Source organism: Cebidichthys violaceus, unplaced genomic scaffold (assembly GCF_023349555.1).
Source record: "Cebidichthys violaceus isolate CVI_PGR_0920_01 unplaced genomic scaffold, fCebVio1.0.p SCAF_14, whole genome shotgun sequence".
Classification (NCBI taxonomy): Eukaryota; Metazoa; Chordata; class Actinopteri; order Perciformes; family Stichaeidae; genus Cebidichthys; species Cebidichthys violaceus.
Window position 1 is genome coordinate 6,157,723 of NW_027176307.1, and position 24,891 is coordinate 6,182,613.

Below are 24,891 nucleotides of genomic sequence, written 5' to 3' on the forward strand. Positions count from 1 at the left end.
CATGCCCTCTCCCTGCACCTCAGCTAAACTCATTCACTATGCAGAGGCACACACAGAAAATTCCTCAGACTTCTCCACTTATACAGATAAGTGGAGAAATCAGACTATCACATTCACATACCATTACAGGAGCAATTTTGGGGTTAAGGGTTTTGCTCAAGGACACATCAAACCGTCGATCCTCTGATTGAAGGATGACCCTGCTCCCCACTTAGCCACAGTCACCTAATTTGATCTGAAAGCTATTGTCACTGAAAAAATAAGGAAATGAAGAAACATTTGATAATTATCAATAAAAACGCATCTCTATTCAAAACAAACCAACATGTAAACTAAGTTTAAGTGTGTAATTTTACAAGTGTTAAAATGCCAATGTTTCCCTTTTTCAGTTCCAGTTTTGTTTTCGACGCAAAAAAATTATACTCAAATTTTAAGTTACTGTCCATAAGCAGCAATGAGGATTCTGCTTAGAGAACTTAACCCCAAAAACGAAATTATTGGTAACTGCTTATTAAGTATTAGCAGGAGGCTCATCAGACTCTCAAAAAAGCGATCAGAAAGCATCCTGGCTGCTCTCAGGCAAACGTGGCAGGATGCCAACATTATCCAGATTTTAGGAAAATATTCAAAACTAAAAGTACCTAACCTATGTGAAGCAACAATTTCCCTTAAATACTGGCACAGCCTTCCTCATCAGAGATTTGACACAATAGTATTGAATACTCTCAGATAAACAGCGAGTAAGACACTATGTAATGTATTATCTGAGATTCTCTTATGTCTCACTGTCTCTACTTCTCTTTACAGCACTCTGTGGAGGCTGCGAATGCCGGAGTGAATCCCATCGGTGACACGTCCTACAATTCCAGCCACTGGGACCTGGGTAGTGCCTTCTTCTTTGCTGGGACTGTTATCACAACAATAGGTACTGTGATTATGGCATGACTCAATGGTTCACACTTAACAGGTCAATGGAGTTTAATATAGGGTATGCACTCTATGTAGTATAGTACAGGCTGTGCCAAATTATTTCCCCTGTGTACTTCCTTATGTCAATGAATTTATGCAATAGGGTATTTGCTGGCTCTATCCTCAGGTGTTGATCTAAAAAATTTTCTTTTTTTTTCCAAAACATTAATTGCATTTGTCAGTTGAATGAGTTGTAAGCATTTGCAATCTCCCAAATTTAACCAAAACATTTCTATTGTCAAAGTGAAGTAAAGCCCACATTTTCATTGTCATTACATTAGGTGGAAAAAAGTGATAATTCAGCTCTTCACGCTCCTGTCATTAAGCTGTTTATTACATGTAAATGGTAAATGGACTGTACTTATACAGCACTTTTCTAGTCTTCTGATCACTGTCATAACCCAGCTCTTAGGCCATGACAAATATGGACAAGACACAAGGGATGGTGGTAAAGTATCTGTTTTAACTAAATAAATAAGTAATTACCTTTGTGAAGCATGTCAGTCAGTAACATCAGTAATATGAATGTGTGTGTGATGAAGTGTGGGGTGTTGTCAGCGAAACCAAATAAGACCAAAATTAAAATATAACCGGCAGCCACTGGCAGAGCTTACTCACACAGCAGGGCTTTTATGCTCCAGGACCAGGTGCTCTGCATCAGGCAATCAGCCACGACTGCTGTTAGAGGCCAGGCCGTCACACCCCCCCCCTTAAAGTCGGTGTCCCCAGGGGATCACCGGCATACTAACAAGCCCACAGAGCAGAACTACTCAAACAGAACAAAAATAGCAAAACAATATACGGCCTTTGTACATAATACTCTTCCTGTAGCTTCCACCACATCATCAGCAACCTCGTTACCTGAGAAGCAAATTAGGAAGATGGACACAAGAAGAACAGGTGAATAAAACAGTAAAACATGGCAATATGAAGTTTGAATGTCACACTGGTGACTAGCCAATGTATAGGTGCGCGTCCAAGTAATTTGTCCAAATTACAAAGTGCTTCTGAATTTCTCAAACGCCCACATAAGAGACCACCATCCGGCGCTGCACATTGGTCACACAACTTCTCCATCTCACTCCGAGACACAGAACACCCCCCCCCCATGCCATACTTCCAGCCACCAACAAACCACGTCTAAAACCAGTCACATAGTCAACTGTGAGACTCACTGACAACTCAGCATCAACATCAACACAGCCATCCTTCAGCACTGCCAAGGAACCTCACACAGCATGTCCAAAGACCAACTCATTTATGCTAAAGCCTGTACTCTCTTGTACAGACTCCCTCGCAGCCAACATCAACCATGGAAGCCCCTCCACTACCTCACTGTGTGACAGTGACACAGGAAGTTCAGACAGAGATGGGACCTCCAAAACTATCTCAACCTTGTTGTCGACAGATGACACATCAGGGTCCAATGTGCCCATAGCATGTGTACATACGCAGGATGAAAAGACCTCTGGCAACACTTTGGAGCTCTCGTCAGACACAGAGTCAATTGGACAACATGTGACCACAGGTGTTGGAGGAGTGTCAGTCCAAACTCTGCTACCAGCCAAGTCAACGCTGGACGCACACCAACAGCTACCTCACCCTTAACCAGCTCACAGTCAAGAACCATCTTGTGCAAAGGAACAGGGAGAACCCTCAATCGCATCCCACGACTCAGAACACCGTCACCAGTATCAGTCTCCTCAGAGAAAGGCAAAACAGAGTCAACAATGTAAGAATCATAGGCATCTGTATCCCTCAAGATTTTATCGGGACCTTCACCTCACTTCCCAAAAGTGTCACAAATCCACCTCGAATGAAAGGAGCATAGGCTGCCAAAACACCCAGGTCACAAGAGTGAGATGTAAGACCATCAGTAACACCGCAGTCTTTAACAGTAGCAGCACAAGCAGCAGGCCAAACATTAGTTCTCACCCTTTATTTTAGCCTGTCAATCTGCCTTCCAATGTCCTTCCTCCCAACAATAGTTACAGGTATTACTATTGTCAAAGTTGACACCTATTTTAAAGTCAGATTTTAAAAAAATCCCACTTTCTTTGAACGCATATCACATCAAACCGCGTCAAAACCACTTCCTCGCACACCAAAAACCATCGCGAGCCACAGAGCACTCTCTGAAGCTGCTCTTATGAAGCAACACGTACTCATCAGCTGTCACAGCAGCCTCAGCAACAGTTGTGATTTCTCATTCAATGATATATATCGCAATACGATCTGGAAGAACATTTTTAAACTGCTCCAAAATTATCAAATCACAGAGATGTTCAAAAGTACCTATGTCAAGGGCAGTTACCCATCGCTTAAAGTGAGTTGATAGTTCTCTTACCAACTCCACATATGTTTGGCCACTTTTCCTCTCAGAGGACCTAAAATGCTGGCGAAACGTCTCTGGCACCAGTTCATACACCTTAAACACCTCAGACTTTATTTTAAAATAGATAGAGCTGTCCATTACATTAGTCATTTATCCAAAGCGACTTACAATTCAGTATCTATCTATACACCATAGGTGGAGCAATTTTGTGGGTTAAGTGTATTGCTCAAGGACACATTGACATGAGACTAGCATAGCAGGAGCCGGGGATCAAACCACCGACCCTGTGATTGAAAGGTGGCCGTGCTTTCCACTTATCCACGGTCACCCATCCTATCCTCCAGACTCAAAGAGGAATAAGCTTCCTGTGCTTTCCCTGGGATGACACTGAAGCATGAGGGCACAGTCCGTATCGGGCCAATTTCTATCTTTAGCTACACGTTCAAATAGCATGAAGAAAGTGTCTGGATCCCTTTCATTAAATGTTGGCAACAAGCGCAAATTAACATTAACATCAAAGCGATTCACAGCAGACCTGGGTGCCCTGATCCTCATCGGACAACATACCATCTCTGACCATAGACAAACGATATCTCTCCAGATCTATCTTTGCTGTCCCTGATTTCTGGCGGATTTTCTCTACTTCTATCTGTTTTCTAATTTCCAATTCATGTTTAACTTTATCACTTTATCATGTTTTATTTTGTCATGTTCCATCTGCAACAGCAAAATCTCTGTTGCTCAAATGATAGTCCATGAGTCTAAAAAGATACCGCAGTAGGAATTAAAGAAGACTCTTGTTTATTCCCAGGCATAATCCCTATTTCGGTAATTTTTGCTTTTGTATATTTGCATATTTAATGTTCTCCTTGATGCATTTATCTCTTACAACCACCACTAAATAATGATCTGCAATCAAGAGCAACTGCTCTTTTGTGAATGTATCAAGGGACTCCCGAGATGGAGCGGCAATGAACGCCTCAACCTCAGACATTTCAACTATTTACGACTACCCACTGAGCAAATCCACATTTACGCACACAGCCGAACCAGACAGACACCACATCGTTTACCCTTGTGCGCAATGAGGAATAATCCTCAACTCGGTTTGGAGTCTCCACGCTATCTAAAGACCAACACAGCTAACTAAGCTCATCCCTAGTCTTCATGCAGCTACTTGTGGTGGGTATTTATGCTCTGAAAACCACTGGTTTAGCAGAGCAACTAGCGAGCTAGCACCTCTCCTGAAACCACGGACATGCTCCCAAGCAAGCTTCAACCACCTTTCGCCACAGCACTACACAAAACCAGCTCAACAAACCCAAAGGAGAACGTCGCTACAGTCTACAAGGGAACACTCCGCACCACTTTGATAGAGAATAAGCATAAACATAACCACAATCCTCCTCTCTCCACAAAGTCTGGGTAACAGACCACAAAATAAATATCATGCAAAAATCACGTAACTTACCCCATATAGCTATCCCAAAACCGTTTTTGCCTCGAATTAATACTCACATGAGCAGCTAAGTTTACCAGCGGCACAGGTAAGCAAAGGAACAAAGAAGCATGCCGACAGCGCTCCAAACTAACTTTTACATACCCGAGTACCAAATCTCAATCTGACCCCACAAACCTAGGTTACGATGAAAACCAATCTTCAGACAGTTTTTACCATTTAGTTGACCCACACGCTGCGATCAAACAAATTCAAAACCGCACGACTAAGTACCAATTGCCAAAAAGCACAAAACTACACGTTCCCAAATCTTACCTAGAAGTCACAGCACAAAACGGGAAAAAGATGGACAAGCCCCCAATTTGTCATAACCCGGCTCTTAAGCCATGACAGATATGGACGAGACACAAGGGATGGTGGTAAAGTAAAGTATGTATTTTAACTAAATAAAGAAGTAATTACCTTTGTGAAGTGTGTCAGTAACATCAGTAATATGAATGTAGTAGTGTGGGGTGTTATCCGCGAAACCAAAGAAGACCAAAACCAAATCTCTGCATCAGGCAATCAGCCACGACTGCTGTTAGAGGCTGGGCCGTCACACCACTCAAAGCACTTTCACACTACATGTCATCATTCACCCATTCACACCCATTCATTCAAACTGATGATGGGGGCTACCATGCAAGGTTCCACCTGTCCATCAGGACTAACTAACATTCACACACTGTAGACACAGTTACGGGATTAATTTGGGGTTAAGTGTCTTGCCCAAGGACACATTGACATGGACTAGCGGAGCCGGGGTACATGTATGTACATAACACATTTCAAATATGTCTCCAATGCCTCACAATGGAGTGACTAGTAATAAGTACATTAGGATTAGCTTCAAGAACTTCATCAGCGGCAGCAGTAGTATATGTAGCTTTTTGTGTACAGTTTGATGAATGACACATGTATTATCATTCATCATTGACCATAGCATTGATGATCTCATGGATGGGTGTAGTTGGCTGTGGTTAGTGTGCTCTGTTGAACCTGTAACCACACACAATAGTGATGTCACCAGGTCCTGAAGTCCACTTCTACATCACTGCTGCAAGGTGCAAAGACAAATTTTCAGGGGGCGTTAAAACACTCTTTAACCTTGTTATCTACTTTTATTTATAGTGCTCACCTGGACTTGAAAATCAGAGCCCATAGTAACATCTCAAGAACACTCACAGCAAGGCAGCTGATGAGATCTGATTGGACAATAGACATTTTATTCATTGTCATTGTTAGCATTAGTGAACTAAAAACAATGTCTGAAATGTCTTTTCCATTAGAATGTATAAATTAGCCCAGTGCTTTTGTTTGCTTAACGTAATCCTATAGAACTCTTTCGTGTCTTCTTTTTCTTCTCCAGGGTATGGTAACATTGCCCCGAGCACTGAGGGAGGGAAAATATTCTGCATTCTTTATGCAATATTTGGAATCCCACTTTTTGGATTCCTCCTGGCAGGTGTTGGAGACCAGCTTGGTACCATATTTGTCAAAAGCATCGCCAAGGTGGAGAAGATGTTCCGGGTGAGTCAAAACGTAAATCTCCTATCGTCTATGATTCAGCTTTGTGTAAATTATTTGGTTATAAAAATTTAATTTGTAATGTTGTCCGCCGGTTTAAATAAGGACAGTAATCGACAAGAGGACTAGATACCCAGTAATAAAGTGAGACACACTAAGCATGATTTGTTCTTATGTCCTTGATGGACTCTGCCGTACAAAAGTTTAGAATCCCGTTATATTGATATCTGGGAGGCTTTCAATATAGCTTAATTTGTGGATTTCAGTGAGATTGGCCTTCTGAAGGGCGACATCTTCGAGCTCAGCTTTCAGGCTTTTGAACTTGGATACCAATGTCCTTGTCAACCAGTGCAATTTCAAGGTTGGGTTGACTTACTCGAGGGAATGTAGACATGTTCATCATGGATGGGTCAATGTCCAGGAGTGTGACAGGGAAGGATGGAGTATTCCTTAACCTTTTGGAAGTCACTGAATCCTTCCCCAAATGCAGTTTGCATGCTAATGATTGCACCTTGCAAACAATCCCAACTTATGTGATTATGTGCTTTATTGAACTCTCTCAGGGAAGGGAAGTGAGAGTGTACTTCCCTGTATATTTCTGGCAAACACTGTCAACTTGCTCTCAAACGCTAAAACATCTTCTAACATCTGCAGGGCCGTGCTTCCCTTTCCCATGAGACTTTTATTCAGCCTGTTTAGCTGACTTGTCATGTCCACCATGAAGTGCAACTTTTTAAGTCAGAATCAGTTTTACTCACCATGTACGCTTACGCATACAAAGAATTTGACTCCAGTTTTTCATTGCTCTCCACGTACATACACAGAATTTACAATAGGAAAGATGTAGTCATAAACATTTAACGACTATGTACAATATAAATATATATTAAAAAGGTGTACATATATATATATATATATATATATATATATATATATATATATATATATATATATATATATATACTGTATATATGAATATAACCCTATACAACAGTGTCAACGGAATTGAGGTATTGGTATAGAATGCTGGCCGTAGTGCAAATGGAGGTAATAGTGTCTGATTAAGTTTCATCAGAGGGACAGCCAGTGCAAAGAAGTTGTTCCTGTGTCTGGTGGTTTTGGCATACAGTGCTCTGTAGCGCCTACCAGAGGGGAGGAGTTGGAACAGGTTGTGTCCAGGGTGTGATGGGTCTGCAGTGATCTTTCCTGCCCGTTTCCTGACTCTGTAGGTGTACAAGTCCAGGATGGAGGGCAGGCTGGAGGCTCCTCCTGAAGTCCACTGTCATCTCCACAGTTTTGAGCTTGTTCAGCTCCGGATTGTTCTGACCACACCAGAGGACCAGCTGTTTAACCTCCCGTCTGTACGCAGACTCATCACCGTCCCTGATGAGGCCGATGACCGTTTTGTCGTCTGCGAACTCCAGGAGTTTAACAGTTGGTTCCTCTGAGGTGCAGTAATTAATGTAGAGGGAGAAGAGCAGTGGGGAGAGCACACATAATACAACAATAAATAAATTGTTTATAAATAAACAAACATCTATTATACAACTACTACAAAACATCGAACTGCCGATCCTCTGATTGAAGGATGACCATGCTCTAGCACTGAGCCACAGTTGCTCTAAACACAACAAAGCCCAGCAGTGTGGGGCAGCATTATTATATACTGCACCAACAATTATGTTCATAGCACTGAACGGGACTTGGAGGTCCGTAAGACACACAATACACAGTAACAGTAAAGTTAAACTGAAAACAAACAAGGATACAATAACACACTATGACTTATCTCTACCCAGACAATAACCTTGAGATTGCTTCACGTAGCGATCAGTGTGTGTTCATCCATCTGTTGATTGGTTGTTTCGGGTACCAAAGTTGTTACCTCCTGCAACAATGTGAATTGCAATGGAAAGGCAGTGTGAAGGTTTGAGCCAATGTGCATAGCCTTGATGATATCATGATAGTGACAGAGGGGCTCCTCCTTGGTTTAACAAATCTCACACTAAAGTGAGATTTTTAATGCCTGATGGGGGTTAGGTGTGGTTTCATAATCTAGGCTTTTCTTTTTACATGTCATGCTGATGAGATAATACACTGTGCATGACAAATCAAAATCGTTTCTCAAAGTCAGGACTCAGGAGTCCAAACCCTATCAGAACTTGCTGAAAACGAGATATGTATTATGGTTTACACTTTTCTTATACTGTGTGTGTGTGTGTGTGTGTGTGTGTGTGTGTGTGTGTGTGTAACTTTCTCTAACAGAATAAACACAACCAGATCAGTCAGACTAAAATCCGTGTGGCCTCGACCCTTCTCTTCATCCTGGCTGGCTGCATCTTGTTCGTTACCATCCCAGCTGTGATCTTCCAACACATTGAGGGCTGGACGGCTCTGGAGTCAACATATTTTGTTGTCATCACTCTGACAACAGTTGGAATAGGTGACTATGTCGCAGGTGAGAGCTTGTCATTCATAGTCAAAATATTCATGAATGGAAATGTCCGAATAACCTAATTAGTTTCTTACATATTATTATTCAAAAGTAAATCAGAACACGTGAAAAGTTGTATGGGTGTGTGTGTCTGTAAAGTTGTATGGGTGTGTGTGTCTGTATATATATACAGACACACACATCCATACAACTTTTCACGTATTCTGATTTACTTTTGAATATATATATATATATATATATATATATATATATATATATATATATATATATGTATATATATATATATATATATATATATATATATGTATATATATATATATATATATATATATGTTCTGTGTAACTTGGGCCACTTCAATGTCCATCTCGACAGTAGGAAAACGGACACTGACAACCAACGTGAAACATCACATCATCATATCACACCGATAATTTTAATCATTATTAAAATTACAAGCAAGGTGCACCATCTTATGTCGTTCCCTATTCCAAGGACAAAATATATCTTCCCAAAAATAGATTTAATTTTACATGTTTAGATAAATAAATAATAAACCTCATCTCAAAATGTTTTTTTTGTTTTCTAAGAAAATATATATGAAAAATATTAAGTGCTAAACCTTAATAATGAACAAATAAATGGTCAGTGCCCAAATATATGTTCATAATCAATCTGTATCTGTCAATTGAGTGGGACAAGAGCGGAAGAGATCCCATACCGTCCCGATCCAATCCAATCCAAGGCTTTGTATATGTGTCCCGTTATCCGATGAGATAACTTTGTAAAGATTGTGTCAAGCTGTTTCACCAGTTCTGTGCAGTAATTTTGTGCAGTTTGTGTTTACACTGGTGTACAGTGATTCACACTAGCCGGAACACAAGGCTCTCTACCCAAGCAAGAAAATGTAGTGACTATCTAGTGTTAGAATGTGAAGTAAAGTTAAAAGAGACAACCCCTGCTGGCAAATAGTGGTCCCACTCACCACCATTGTCACAAATAAGTTTATCCAACTGTCCTTTAAGAGTCCTGTTCAATCTTTCAACCATCCCATTTCCACGGGAGTATTTTGATATTCTTTTTTATTTGATGTTCAGTCTCACATATTGTTTGAAGTAGTTCTGATTCATTTTGTCATCCCTTATCTAAAATGTTCTTGGAATTCCATGCTCAGGAACGTGTCTCACAAAGCAGTTATGCTACTGTAGCTGTTTTCTGATCTGACATATGGAAAGCATTAACATACTTTGTAAAATCTTGCACAAAAAGCATATATGGGCTGTCCATGGGAAGTGGGTGGGAGCTCAGCAATATGCACACAAACTTGAATGGTCTTTCTGTTGTATGGATTGCAGGGGAGCTCTGTGTTGTAATTTATGTTCCGTTTTCTGTAAGCCTCACATGTATGACACTTATGTCAGTTTAGCTATAATAGTCAGACGTCATGCTTGGCCAAGAGCACATAGCTTGTCCTTTTTTGAATGTGCAATCAGCGCTGTAAGGACCCGAGCAGAGTCTGCCATTGAGACTGTTCGTCAACAGTGACATCATATATCAGCAAATGTGTAGATGATGTGGTGATGACTAACACAAAATCATTCCCCAATCAGAAAGTTTGGATGAATGGAGAGGTGATTGTATTATTCCAGGGGTCGGCAACCTTTACTATCCAAAAAGCCATTTTGCCCTATTTTCCACCAAATAAATTCCGTCTGGAGCCGCAAAAGCTACTTGATATTACAGCTTATACAGTTTTATATACAGTTATATTATATATATACAAAAACTATAGTTTGTTGTATTTATGAAAATATAGAACAAGAATAAAGATAATTCTTGACATTTTGTTGCTATTTTACCTGTTATAACAATCTCAAACTCTTATGAAGAGGAGAAAAAAAACTTGCTCAGTTTGCTGCAGCAAGAAATCGCTCTTTTTTGCTCATCTCCATGATACTTTTCAGCAAATGCTGTGTGTTTGTTCTGGAAGTGTCTTTCTACATTACATTTCTCGCCACATATCAAACAGGTAAGCCAGCATCGTTTGCAGTGAAAGCAAATTAATACGTCCACGCAGAATTAAACTCTATTTTCCTCCGTGACTTTTCTTTTTTTGGATTTATCCATTGATAGTTTACCGAGGCGGGGGTCTGCAAATCATGATTAGCCACCTGCAGGGAATGGCGCTTGACAGCGTCGTAAAAGGATGCTTTCGGAGGAAGCAACTGTTATTGAAGCGATCAGTGAGCGGTTATCAGACCTACGGAGCGGCCGTCGGTTAGAGGCTTTGAGTAACCAATCTACTTCCTGTTTACACCGGCCCCACCCGCATGCCCAGTGTACTGAATAGTCACGTGATATTCGTTTTCAGCCGTGTTAGTCTGGACGGAGATCATTTCTAAAACAATGCTGAAACGCTGTGTGGATAGAGATCGTTTTTGAGTGTTTAAACGTATTAGTGTGGATGTAGACTCAGGGAGCCGCAACAGAGGGGCTAAAGAGCCGCATGCGGCTCCGGAGCCGCGGATTGCCGACCCCTGTACTATCCAAAGCCAAAAAAGCTGCCTTTTGGTCAGGTGATAAGGAAGCATACAGTAGTATGTAGTAGAGCAACACTGAAAGCTAGTATCAAGGGAGGAAAGCGGAGGCGTCAAGAGAAACTAATGAGAGACCTCAACATCAACAACACTAAAGATATGTGGTAGGCAATCCAAAAGGTCGAAGGCTAAAAAAGCAGGAGCGCACCCATCATGTGTGAGGCCACGTTGCCAGATGAGTTAAACACGTTTTATGCTCACTTTCATCTCCTCAACAAAGAGTCAGCTGTCAAGTATGCCACTGCCACTGGTGAAGAGTGATGCCAAGCTCTTTCTAAAGGCGCTGGGCTAGTTGAGCGCCAGCTGAAGCACCACACAGCTCCAAACATGGCCTATTAGGGGCCACTCTCAATCTGGCCATAACAAAGTATGGCATTCTTCATTGTACTCAATGTGCAGATAAGCTCCATGAGCTCGCGCAAAAGTATCGCAGAAGACATGCAGATCTAGAGTGATGACCTTGGGTCTAAAGTTGAAGTATAACATCAGCATATATTTTAGGTATGAAAAATAAGAGACAGAACTGGGTATGTCTGATCAGTAAGATCAAATCATCTCTATGCTGTGTTTACACCAATCATGAAGCAAATGTTTGCGTCATGTTACTTGCAGGTGTTTGATTGTGGGATCATTTTTATTTATTCGCATAACTTGCGCTAGACGCGCTGGAGAGGAGTGGTGGTTCCCTTTATGTAGACATTTCATCAATCATGGCTGAAACAACCACTATTGTTGCTTTGTACATGTTGTAGAAGTCCAAGGTATCCCAGGAAACTAAACACCATCTTGTCTGGGTTCATAACTAATCTGGAGGCCCTCTGTGAATTTCACTGAGCTGTATTCACTGTAACTAGCAATCCACACGTCGGCTGGTTTACTACAGCTGTATGAAGCCAAAATAAAAAATTCAAAGCTCCTCCATAAACACTCAAAATATATGTCAAATAGGCGTAAATACGGCGGCATCGTTCATAGGCTCATTTAAGATGTGACCGGTGGTTGCCACAAAATGCATGCGGTTAGATTTGTGTCAAACTTGATCCTGGCGTGCTCTGATGCCATGCACGATAACCTCACAGGATTGATGTGTCGAACGTGGTCTGCAAACTAGAAGTAGCTTAGAGATTGGATCTAACTGAATGTCATTATTTCTATGACTTCCTGTATATTCTTTGAAGGCTGCTGCAAACTGTCTGATTTGACAGTAGGAGGAGCGAATACAAGAATGAGGCGAATTTTGCGTATTCGCCTCATTTGTCACGCATGTCTATTTGCTTCTTGCATCTACATGTAATCGTGTCCCGTGAAAAATTTGCTTTGCGCTTGTGAACACAGCATTGGACCTTTTGAATGCGGATTTGTTTTCTGAGGGGACTGGTGGAACTCGATAAAAGGAACATCTGGATTAGAGCCATGATAAACAACTGCCTGGTTTTGTGTGACCTGTTGCTGGCTGCTCCTGCTGATATCATTGAACAAGTCAGTTTGAAAGGCTTCCCATCCAGCCAAATCCCTTATATTGTTTGGGTTCAATGTAGCTACAGTGAGTTTGCTTTGTAGGTGTAAGAACTCAATGAAACTCAAAGAAACAAGTATTGAGGCAGCATCCTCAGTAAGCCACCAGCACGAGAACAGTTCAGCTCATAACCAGTAGGTCCTTCTAGCGATACCAGCATATTCAGCAGGAGGTGAATCTGCAGGAAAAAGCTCTGAAACCCTTGCGAGTCCCCAATTTTGCTAGATGAAGTGGTGGCAGTACAATAAACCATTTTGAAGGTTGGGGTATTGGTATCTGAGCTACCTGTTGTGAAAGTGGCTGAGCACAAGCACCTTTACGGTACTAACAAGGTTATAGAGCCTGTAAGTAGTGAAGTTCTCTTCTGCTTAAGTGATATGCTCATTCAGTGTTGCTGAATATCTCTCGGTCTGATTTTAAGCCTGACCACAGGTCCTGATGTGTAATCAGGTTTCAGGTAAGGTGTGGATGTTCCCACAAGCTGTGTATGAGGCCTCTTATTGTCATGTGTAACTTCCGCATTCACATTATGCTTTGAGTTTCTTCCATAAAGAAAGATGAACTGATTAGAATCCGACTTGTTGCCAGGTTGATTCATGCCTTCCTCAAATTAGTGCAATGGAGCATCCCCTGTTGGTTGCAAACCAGCCCCTTTCAGTTTATTATTCAACTTTAATGGTTCATGACCCAGTGTTCTCTGAATGAAGGCAGAAGACTGAATAACAGAAAAAGCTTTGCGTGCATCTTATTGGAGGATGAAGTTTAGGCACTGCAGGGTAATTGACTGCTCATCTTGACTCCCCAGCAATGGTCTATTATGTTCCAACAGTTCTTGCCTCGCCTTTTCATGCTACTTTTCTCAAACTCCTCCATTCTGCTTGCATTTAAGTTTCAGTGATTCAAAAAACTATTTATCCATGTGAAGTCTAGAGATGGATTTTCCTTTCTCTCCTCAGATAGGTCTTGTAATGTGTAAATTAAATTGCATTGTTCTCATACTGTTCATTTTGATTATTTTCATTTGGCATTTTGACTGCTCTGGAACACAGTGAGTTAGCGCTCTGGCTCGAAGGACTGTATTAAAGCTGTTCTTTGGTTCTGAAAACTTAGCTAACTGCCCGAGGTTCTCAAATTAAAGAGACATTGACAATGATTGCAGTTCAGTAGTTTTATTATCCATCCAAACCATGGTTTCTGCAGTGTAAACAATGGACAATCCCAAATTTAGAAACTAAATACGAGACAAGATTTCACAAGAGTTACGCTATCCATTTGTACTCTTTTGTGAAAAAAGGGTCCTAAAGTTGTAAATGTAATTTCCTTGATTAGAAAGTGTGTCTTGCAACAATTGTCTGAGCAACAGCAGTGTATTTTTCAGTAAACGTGAACTGTTGTGCTGGTGATAGTAGAAGGCTGCACTGGCAGATTGTGATGTATGTATATATATATATATATATATATATATATATATATATATATATATATATATATATATATATATATATATATATATATAAAGATTTGACAGGAGGGATTTTCCTGGGAGGGAGGCACTGTTTCGTCCGGGAAACAGTTGGTCCTGTTGTGAGAGAGGATTCCATGACTTAGCATCAGTGTGTTTCTTTTCATCCTACTGTCTATTGATACAAATCCAAAGCCCAACAACCTTATCGTCCTGTGGGGTCATGTGTGACATTCAATTTCTGTAGACTGAGGAGTGGATGGTGATCACTGATGGTTGCAAATGGACAATTACAGCTGAATAGTGTCTGAAGTGTCTTAAAGACCAGACAAAGGCCCAGAGCTAGTAGTTAGATACATCTCTACTGAAAATTGGCTGATGAAAGTTGGGAAATACCATTATTGTAGGGGAGGTGGGTGCATCTGTTAATGTCTGAAATGCAGTTGAACAATTTTCAGTTCATTCAAATGGGACATTTTTTGTGTTTGATATCTGTAATAAGAGCACCATCCCCGTACCTCAGTGGGTAATCTTGGGACAGGCAACTCACCTACTGTACATTACTGGTCCATCACGTAAAACAATATGCCCCATAAACTGCAGATTAACAAGACAAATATCAGGTTTTGAATACACGTTCTGTCCCATACAAATTATGTCAACAAGAAGAAAAAATGTTTATCAGTGGAGTCCTCTCAAAACAACCTCCATTGGTCTCTGAAAAGTTGGTGGTGAGTTTTGCCCTATTTAAATATATACACCACTTGAGTTGTTATGGAATTTTAAAGGTCTTTATGGAATTTTTTGCCCAATGTTGCCAAAAGTATACTGCCTACCCTAGCTTAAATCACATTACAGACAATGTGAACCATGGTATATTGTCCCATATCTAGATTAAAGAACAGAATATAATATTCATATAATGCAGTTAACAATTTAATAAATGATGTCAATTATCTCAATGAAGAGAGAGGGCTATGAGTATTGCTTTATTAATGCAGAATTAATTAATGGATTAATAGCTAGTTGGTTGACTGTGTATTCCCCTTTAAAGATGATTACTGACTGTGACTACAGAAGTCAGCTTCATTCATTGTTCAGGTGGGTATGCATGCTGGCAGCAGAAAAGGGATGTACATTATTTCAGTCATTCGTGTGTTGTTTTCTATCTAGGGGGAGACAGAAGGATTCAGTACCGGAAGTGGTACAGACCACTGGTCTGGTTCTGGATCCTGGGTGGTCTGGCCTACTTTGCTGCAGTACTGAACATGATTGGTGACTGGCTGAGGGTGCTGTCCAAAAAGACAAAAGAAGAGGTATGCTCTCATTAGGAATGGTCAAAGCTCATATGATGTAGGTTATACTCATGTTGAATTGTTGACCAAGGTTAAAAGAGCTTTGGAATTTTTGATTTATCCCTTTCTTAATACGGTTACAAACAATAATCATCTTTACTATATATAATGTATTAATTTTTTTGTTTATGAATTGATTGAACTTTTAGCCTGTTAATGTCAGACTATGACATTCTATCCTATCCTATTCCCATCACAGTTCTGATCAAATCTTGGTTGATGGAATATTCTGGGAATGCTTTTTAAGATTAAAGGAATACTTTACCCACACATTTGAATATCAATTACCTACCCAGTGTTACCTTGAATTTGTGCAGATCATGCATATCTCCACGGTGAGCAAAGAATATAAAAACAGGGATCAATTGAACATCATTAATTGATTAAATGGGGGCTGTGTTTAACACCAGCAAAACTATATAGAAACATCTGTTTAGAAATGCCAACACAACTCGTGCAGTACAGTACAAATCTCATCCATCCAGTCTTATGCTCAGTACTTCCCAAACACATGCCCGGACTCGCACAGACGAGTAGCACTCCGGCTCAAGTGTGAGACTGTTTATGTGGAAGTCTTTTAAATAGCAAGGGTTTCCTCCATTTTAATTTGTTTTGCTTAGTTTATTGATGAATAGGTAGTTGGGCATGCAATAGGTCAAACTGAATGTGAATTTTAAGAACGTCCTTTAGTGGACTGCAAAGCAAACTTATTCTAATGCACTTTTAGACTGTAAATTTGAATTCTAACACATTACCATTTCAATATTGCATTTTTATTTACATTCCCTTGTTTGATCTAAAGCTTGAATTTAAAATAAAAAGTGACAGCCTAAATTACTGTATATGCTAATGTTTTATGTGCTGCACTTTACCATTCAGGCAGCCACCATTTTGAATAAATTATAAATAGACTTGAACTTATTAGTTGTATAATATAATTGTATTAGTTTATGTTTTTAAAGGGGAGTTAATTCGCTTTGCATTGTTATATAATGCAGTGGATCACAACTTTTTCATCTTGTGACCTTTTAAAACAAAGCAATGTGTTTACTGCCCCTTGTTGCATACAGTAGGAGCTATAAACAGTCTCAGATTGATTCATTACAATTATTTATAAAGAGGCCTGAGAAAGTAAAATTATTAACTAACCAGCAAGATAAAAAATAAAAATGCAGAAATATGGTTCCTCTCCTATCCTGGTAATCATTGGCGCAATCCAATGCAAGATTCCTTGGAGGGCACTGTCAGGATGGGGACCATCGATATAATGTGTGACAGAATTGAATGGGATTAAGTTTTGTCACTATTTATCAAATTTAAATGTGTTTATACTTTTTTCAAATGTCATGGATTCGAATGTCTATTTATTTTGAAACGGACATTTTCATTATGCTTTTGAACAAAGTCTAAATACACAGATAAGTGATGTACTGGTTTGTACTGTCTGACTTTGATCAAGGTTGGTGAGATCAAGGCTCATGCAGCAGAATGGAAAGCAAACGTGCGAGCAGAGTTCCGGGAGACACGTCGACGTATGAGTGTCGAGGTCCACGACAAGCTGCAGCGAGCCGCCACCATCCGGAGCATGGAAAGACGGCAGCTGGGCTTGGACCAGCGTGCTGTGTCCCTGGATATGCTTTCACCAGAGCGCCGCGCCATCTTCAACAGCCTGGACACCAACAGCTACAAGACTTCGTCCCAGGAGAGCATCGACTCCAAGCTGAACAACCTTCGGTTGCGAGGGGCTGAGCAGTGCGACCAGAGCTCAAACCACCAGACCACGTCTGAGGACAACATTTTCAATCGCTTGGGCTCCGTCACCAAGCTGGCCAAGCGCAACCGGAATCGGGACCTGAAGAAGAACATCCCAGATGAGGCTCGCCGGCCTCACAGTGAGGCCTACGGCTGCAGTATGCCTACTTTTGACTGCAGCACACCAACTACAGATGAAGGGAAAAGGAAGGATGAAGTAGAGGATGCAAATGAAGATAAGGAGTGCAACACTAGCTTGTCTTATTTTCCACTGTTTGTTGATGCTTGCAAACCACATAATGGTTTCATTCCGGAGCAGACCAAGGAGAATGAGAGTGCGAAAACACTTGAAACAGAGCTGCATATTCAAAAGGACCCATAGACAATGTGTACTCTTACAAAAGTTTGTTTTAAATACCACAATTAGTGCCTTAGGTCTCTCTTATTCCTGTGTGTGCTCAAGCAGGAACAACATGTGTCCCTGCTTATACTGTAATGTCTACATATTAACAGTGCCCTGTGGATGTGATGGACACACTTTGTGTTGTATGAATGCAAGAATTAGTAGAGTTTCTATTGAGCTATGCTGTAATGATGGTCATATTTTAAAAATAGTTGTCAGCTAATAGGTGTTTAAAGCATAACCACATGTGTCTTAGTTTTGCAAATTTGGCCATTATTTCTCTGTTATGATAACATTGTACTCAACTAACGTACTTGTTGAGAGCCGGAGGCCTAATCTCCATGAGTGACGGGGGAACGCACTTTTTTTCCTCAGTATTTATTTGCTTAATATACAATGTTCCCGACTCTAAACCTTATTGGAGGAGTTGTGCTCACTGAATTCCGTCTCCCTCATGTTTGAGTGTACATGTAAACCAGCAACAATTAATATAACTGCACGTGGCTCACAAGCGCTGGTCAAAGTTTTGGGTCCCTTCTGCATCATGTGCACATTGCATGCAGATAACACACAAAGAAAACACCGTCTGTATTAAAGTATAAAATTTACCTTTTGTTCTCACATAGCCATAAAGGTCCACGTGCAGCCCACAATTTAACTGTACATGCTGTCTGAACCCGTCTATGCAGACAAACAATGTGGTATCAAACTGCGTGCTTGTCCGTTTTTCTGTGTTCACATCCAATTTGGAGTATATCCCATAACACACATAATAATGTAATAGGCTGGTGGATGATCTGGTTTTCTCACACTCAGTTACTAAGATTTCCAAACAGATTGCTGATTTGTCACAAGACCGTGTCAGTGTTAACCAACTAGGTAATCAAGGTGTTGGTAGAAACGCAGATCTACTTGTCGATAGCACTTTTGAAAACTTGTGTGTGCACTGTCCTACTGACTGTTTTTGGTGCTCATACCTTATTGCTTTGCGTCTGGAGTGTATTTTGTGTTTTACTGCACATCCAACATGGAGCCACTGGTTATCCTCTCTGTACAAACACACCACTTGTTAATGAGGTAGTACTGAAAATACAGAGAGAGAAATACTGTTGAATAGCTTTTCGGAAATTTGAACTAGTAAGGAAGCAAATAGGAGCCTAACTTAATGCAGAGGTTGTCCCTTCCAGATGGTGACATGCTATTTATATAAGTAACAAAGCTCACCTGCTGAAGACTTCACCCTTGTTGAGATCTAGGACAACACGTTTTGTGTCTTACTTTACTTAATTTTTAGTGATGTTGTCGTCGTCTCATGTTTCAGCAGTTAAGTTAGTGTGTACAAAATTATCATCACTGATAAAAATGATGGCCAAAACTGTTAGCTAAGGCTGTTAGTCACATCCAAGATGTGTTCAACGTACAAGCTGTCAGCCAGGAAAGATTCTCACTGGTGTGAGATTTGGGCCTATAATAGAAGCAGACGATGCAAAATTCTGAAATTAGAAATGCAGACCATTTTCAAAATATAATCTTCATGTTTAAGCATAAAGACTTGGAATGCAATGTAGAAATAACAATGCTGAATGTGACAAAAATTCAACTACCTAATATAAAGTGTTTTTATTATTTTAATAGACACTAATGAGATGATTGGAAGTATTTCAACCACAGAAATAAAATAGGAGTAGAATGGACATTCCCATTCAAATCAATGTAGCAGGATGGCCAGAGTGCTGGCCATTTTTATGTGTACCGTTGCAAGTCACAGACTCACTGATGTGAGGTTTTGCTGAAACGACTAAAATGAGCAGTGCAATAGTAACATTACTTGAAGCACAGAGAACCAGAGGATATCATTCAAATTCATCAACTTAATACTGCATCCACAAACTCTTGTCGAAGCGTAGGAAAGCACATTGCTATCGCCAGATGAGATGACAACTTTGTTCGGCTTAATTCCTGTAACCGGTGTAGCATTTTAGTATGATTAAATTAGATAGTCAGTTAACTAGCGGACAGCTTAGTTAATTAACTGGCTAATTCTGCTATGTTACTGGTTACAGAAAATAAGTCGCACAGCAAGCTTAAGGATCCCTTTGCCTTACTTCACGCTGCTCTGGAACAGGACAAGCTACCTAGCTGACTAGCCAGCCATCTGTCTCCCCAGGGCTGCGTACGCTCTCTTTCAGGTGAGCTGCGACAACATTACAGACCAACTGATATGTTGTCACCATAACAACTAACAACAATCACCATTGACATTTGTACTAGTAAATTTGTACTAGTAAATGGTAAATGGACTGTACTTGTATAGCGCTTTTCTAATCTTTCCGACCACTCAAAGCGCTTTCACACTACTTGTTATCATTCACCCACTCACACACTGATGGCAGGGGCTAAGTGCCTATCAGACTAATTCATTAACACACCGTAAGCACAGTTGCGGGAGCAATTTTGGGGTTAAGTGTCTTGCTCAAGGACACATCGACATGCCACCAGTGGAGCCGGGAATCGAACTTCCGATTCTCTGATTCAGTCAAATGACCACAGAAAACTGATCAATATCCATTCTACTTCTATTCTATTTCTATCATTTAAACTGATGTCTGACCTCCAAGTCGGTGCTCTGACTCCATATATAGCTGAAATCAGAACGTAAAGTACGACACAAAAAACAAAAAAAAATCACCCTGCAGTCGAAGAGTAGAACAGTAACAAGAAAAGCTTGATTTAAATGTAACACATCCACTGTGCGTTTGTTGTCATGTTATTTTTCATGTGTCCTATTTAAATGCGAATGAAAACTATTCAGAACATGACACATGTTGTGCATGGTCCATAATCTAAGTTGTTGTTAGTACAACGTCCAAAAATGCTACCTATATCATGACCTCTTTGAACACTATCTCAGGGCTTGTCCTAATATTTGTTGATGATATTGTCTAACAAGTGCTGCATTCACACTTTGAGAGGGGACAATTACTGCACCTGCGCTCCATGAAAATGAATGAGAACGGAATGGAAGACAAGCCATAGGACTATCCATACTGTACATGGAACACCAATGAAGTAATGAAATGAGTTAAGATTATAGACTGCACTGTTGTTACTGTGAGAGAGTATTGTGTACTTTAGGGTGTACTTGACGCATTTGTATCCACAGACTGTCATAGAACAAGTTTGGATCACCGGTAAATTCCTGAAGGGATATTTTGAAGCTCAAATTTGGATTTACCCCTCATCTTCAACCTGCATAATCCAAATTTGAAAAAAACAAAACTCCAGGAGCCTGGATGGAGCTCAGTTAAGACAAGCAAGCGACAACGTCTGTTACCAATGCACCGAGGCATAGCATCTGTATGAAAAACACCAGGCTTTCAACTAACTTTAATGTAAGCCCATAATTAGACGCTCAGAGCAACTGTATTATACAGAGCGACAAAGTCTGTGTAGGGAGGAGGTCAGGGTGGATGGATAACAAACACATGGCTTTCACCCAGCTGAGCTGCTGCTCATGTAGCATGGAGTACTTAAACTACGTACCAACAAACGTGACTAAGCTACGCTATCAGTCATGTAGTTTGAAAACGACAAAATGTTCAAGATTCCCGATTACAAGACAGCAAATTGTGTAGTAGAACCGCACAGCGATCTGACAAATTTAAAGTCGTGAAGTGTGAAATGTTTCCTGTGAACAAAGGTGTTTATTTTGAAAACACGCTATGCATTTAACGACCAGCAACTTACACACCCTCCATGACACATCCAAAACTAATGCTAGAGGGATACCTAGAGTGGCATAGTTTGAAGTGTTGGGCCACTGACCAAGCCATCTGTATTGACAAGTTGGAAAAGAGAATGTGTTGGTAAAGAATAAGAAAAATCGTATCTTAAGAACCAAACTTTACGTGAAAAAACTTTATTCCTGCAAAAAACTTTTGGAATGGAATTCTACACAGTTGAAGACTATTCTAGTGGTCATTGGCGGTACTGCATCTTAAGGCACTTCTGATATTCATACAAAGTACTATACATTTTCGTACTTGAACTGATTATTGAGGTAATTGAGATCACATGCATAAGAATGTCAACTGTGCCATTGATAGTATTACAGTGTTATGATACTCACAATGTCATTTTCAAGTACACTTCCCAGTCTCATGTTAACATACTCTGTGTATGCACACAATGGGCCTCATGCAACATGCAACAAGCTAGTACAAGTTACTTCAGTAACTGTGTAAATGAGCAGCGTAAACATGATGAATGCCACCTGTGTGTAAATGAGCATGCGCTCTTGAGAATTGTAAATTAGCACATTAAACGCCCTACTAATCCCACATAAGGCTACCCGTCCTGCTCTATATCTTTGGAAGTTTTCAGTCATAAAAATGGCAGCAAAAAATAAAAATAAGTACTTCATAAGTTCCGAGAACCATCAGCAGTGCAATTAACGAACCTGCTTAAGCCATGGAGAGGGAGAAACAATCCATTAGTGAAAAATGTAGGTTTGGCTAACAGCAGATTATATGCACATGACCCCTACAAAACCACTTGTGTTCCTACCGAAGAGACTTTATAATAAGAGAAACTGGTGATTGCAGCAAGTTAAGTCTTTAAGCCACTTGTGAATAAATTCTGTGTACGAGTGGTTCTTGCATGAGGTCCATTGTGTCGGATCGTACTGTTCACATTACTACGTGAAGCAGTAGCCAGTGTGAATGCAGCATAAGCAAGGACTACATGTGTTTGAAAGTGGTTCTAATGACCACAAAATGTCAAAGCTTAAAAAGAAAACCAAGAAATGGAACAAAAAAGGCATGCTTTATTGCAAAACTATATTACAATGTATATGGTATTGATTGTATACCACCACATGCTTCAGAGGATGATTCTTACCATGGCATTTTCTTTTTTTAAGTGCTTTTGTTAAGATGCACAAGCAGCACATGCTCTGTTTCTCACAGTATTTCTTAAGCAATTATTACATTAAATGTAGTGATTGCCTTTTGAAAATAAAGATCACAGAATCAAGTGCTATTTTTGAGGATGTGGAAATCGCTTTTTAAAGTCCTCAGTCTTTCACATCTGCTTTGGGTGGCTTTTATCAGAATGGAAAGAAGGATGGATCAGTTTCACGGTCACTGCCTGTGACCTCTTTTACATTGAAATGATTCCCTGGTTTTAATTGTTCTTTCCTATGTATCCCTCTGAAAACTCCTGGGAGAACGTTCACAGAGCTGTATCACCTTCACTTCCTGACTCTGTCTGATTTAATACCTCATTGATTTCAACCAATGCAGGCAAACACTTCATATCAAACACTTTATATTCAGATGAGCAAGGTGACATTTTGCAAAGGGAATATCGAACTGTGCCAGAATTCACTTTGAACTTTAATGAAGAGCTTTATTTTTGGTCTTTTTCATGACATGCACCTTGGTGATTCCTCAGGGTGGTAGATTTGGGAGTAGTCTTGTGGATATATTTAAATATTTAATTTATTATTTAAATATTTAAATATTAGCATCAAATCTGGTATTAGCCCTTGCCAAATTGGTGCGACACCCTGCCGTATTTGATGTGTGAGGCCCTGATCACTGATATCCATATGCACCATAGTATATAGTCCTAAACAACTACACAATGGCTCTTTCAGGACTGGACAACGCTGCACAAAGTGATACATTTAGTTTTTTGTTTTGTCTAGGCACTATGGGAAGATTAATAAGAGTTGCAAGCATACGCGTCTGGGTAAGGCCATGCACCAAGGACCACAGGCTTTCTACTTTGCTACCATCGCTTGCGCTCTCTCTCTCTCTCTCTCTCTCTCTCTCTGTCTCTCTCTCTCTCTCTCTCTCTCTCTCTCTCTCTCTAACGTAATGAATGTTCTTTTGTTTCAACTTGTATGTTCTATGTATGTATCTTGACCACCATTTAATCTATGAAATAAACAAGCCTGTGTCTGTCTTTGCGTAGCACACTCTACTCACATTCAGTGCTGGGACTGTGACACACACGGGAAAAGCAGGGCAAAGTCTCTGAGCACATCTGTTGCTCATCTGCAATCAAGCCATCTACACTCAATCTGCTGTAGATACCTGGTTCAGTCTTCCACTCATCCCCCAACTGTCTGTTTATCTTTCGTGGTATTTTGCAAAGGCCAACTTTACTACTTCTTTGGGAATGCACTTATTGTAAGTCGCTTTGGATAAAAGCGTCTGCTAAATGACTGTAATGTAATGTAATGTAATGGAATTGTACATTGTGTTTCTTGTCCTAGTTTTTACTCTGTTTTTCTTCGTGTCCATTTCTCCGGATACCAGCCCCCTGTTTATCCTCCGTTTGACCCAGCCATATAACTCAATGGAAATCCCTGTTTGCCTCAGTCCCTCTGCTAACAAGAATTCTACCTCACCCTAACATTTGCTGTATAAAGGAATCCCTGGAATCTCAGCCCCGAACCTACCTGAACTCTTAATGGATAACAATACACCATTCACGGACAATTATTTCAATAAATTCACTGTGTTTTTTAACTGAACTATCTACTCATTTGTGTCCATATGACCATATGACGAGTAAGTGATGTTCAGAGGCACAGAATAAGCTTTATTAAACTAATAAAATAGAACAGAGGTAAGCATAAACATTTAACTACTATGTACAATATAAATATAAACATATATCCAAAAGTATATATATATGAACATAAAGAACAACAACAATGACAACGGAATTGAGGTATTAGTACAGAATGCTGCAGTGCAAATGGAGGTAATAGTGTCTGATTGAGTTTCATCAGAGGGACAGCCAGTGGAAAGAAGCTGTTCCTGTGTCTGGTGGTTTTGGCGTACAGTGCTCTGTAGCGCCCACCAGAGGGGATGAGTTGGAACAGCTTGTGTCCAGGGTGTGATGGGTCTGCAGTGATCTTTTCTGCCCATTTCCTGACTCTGTAGGTGTACAAGTCTAGGATGGAGGGCAGGCTGGCACCAATGATTCTCTCTGCAGACCTGACAGTCTG

The 24,891-nt window shown here is 40.3% G+C and overlaps 1 protein-coding gene across 1 annotated transcript in view; it reads left to right on the forward strand.

The window, feature by feature from the left end:
* Nucleotides 1-24,385, forward strand: part of LOC137871052 (potassium channel subfamily K member 10-like) — a 47,506-nt gene extending 23,121 nt beyond the window's left edge. Inside the window, exons 3-7 of the mRNA XM_068708613.1 lie at nt 808-925; nt 6,172-6,332; nt 8,595-8,787; nt 15,531-15,673; nt 17,172-24,385. Coding sequence (XP_068564714.1) covers nt 808-925; nt 6,172-6,332; nt 8,595-8,787; nt 15,531-15,673; nt 17,172-17,846 — 1,290 coding nt within the window. The 3' untranslated portion in view covers nt 17,847-24,385. The remainder of the gene's footprint in view (nt 1-807; nt 926-6,171; nt 6,333-8,594; nt 8,788-15,530; nt 15,674-17,171) is intronic.
* The last annotated feature ends 506 nt before the right edge of the window (nt 24,386-24,891 follow it).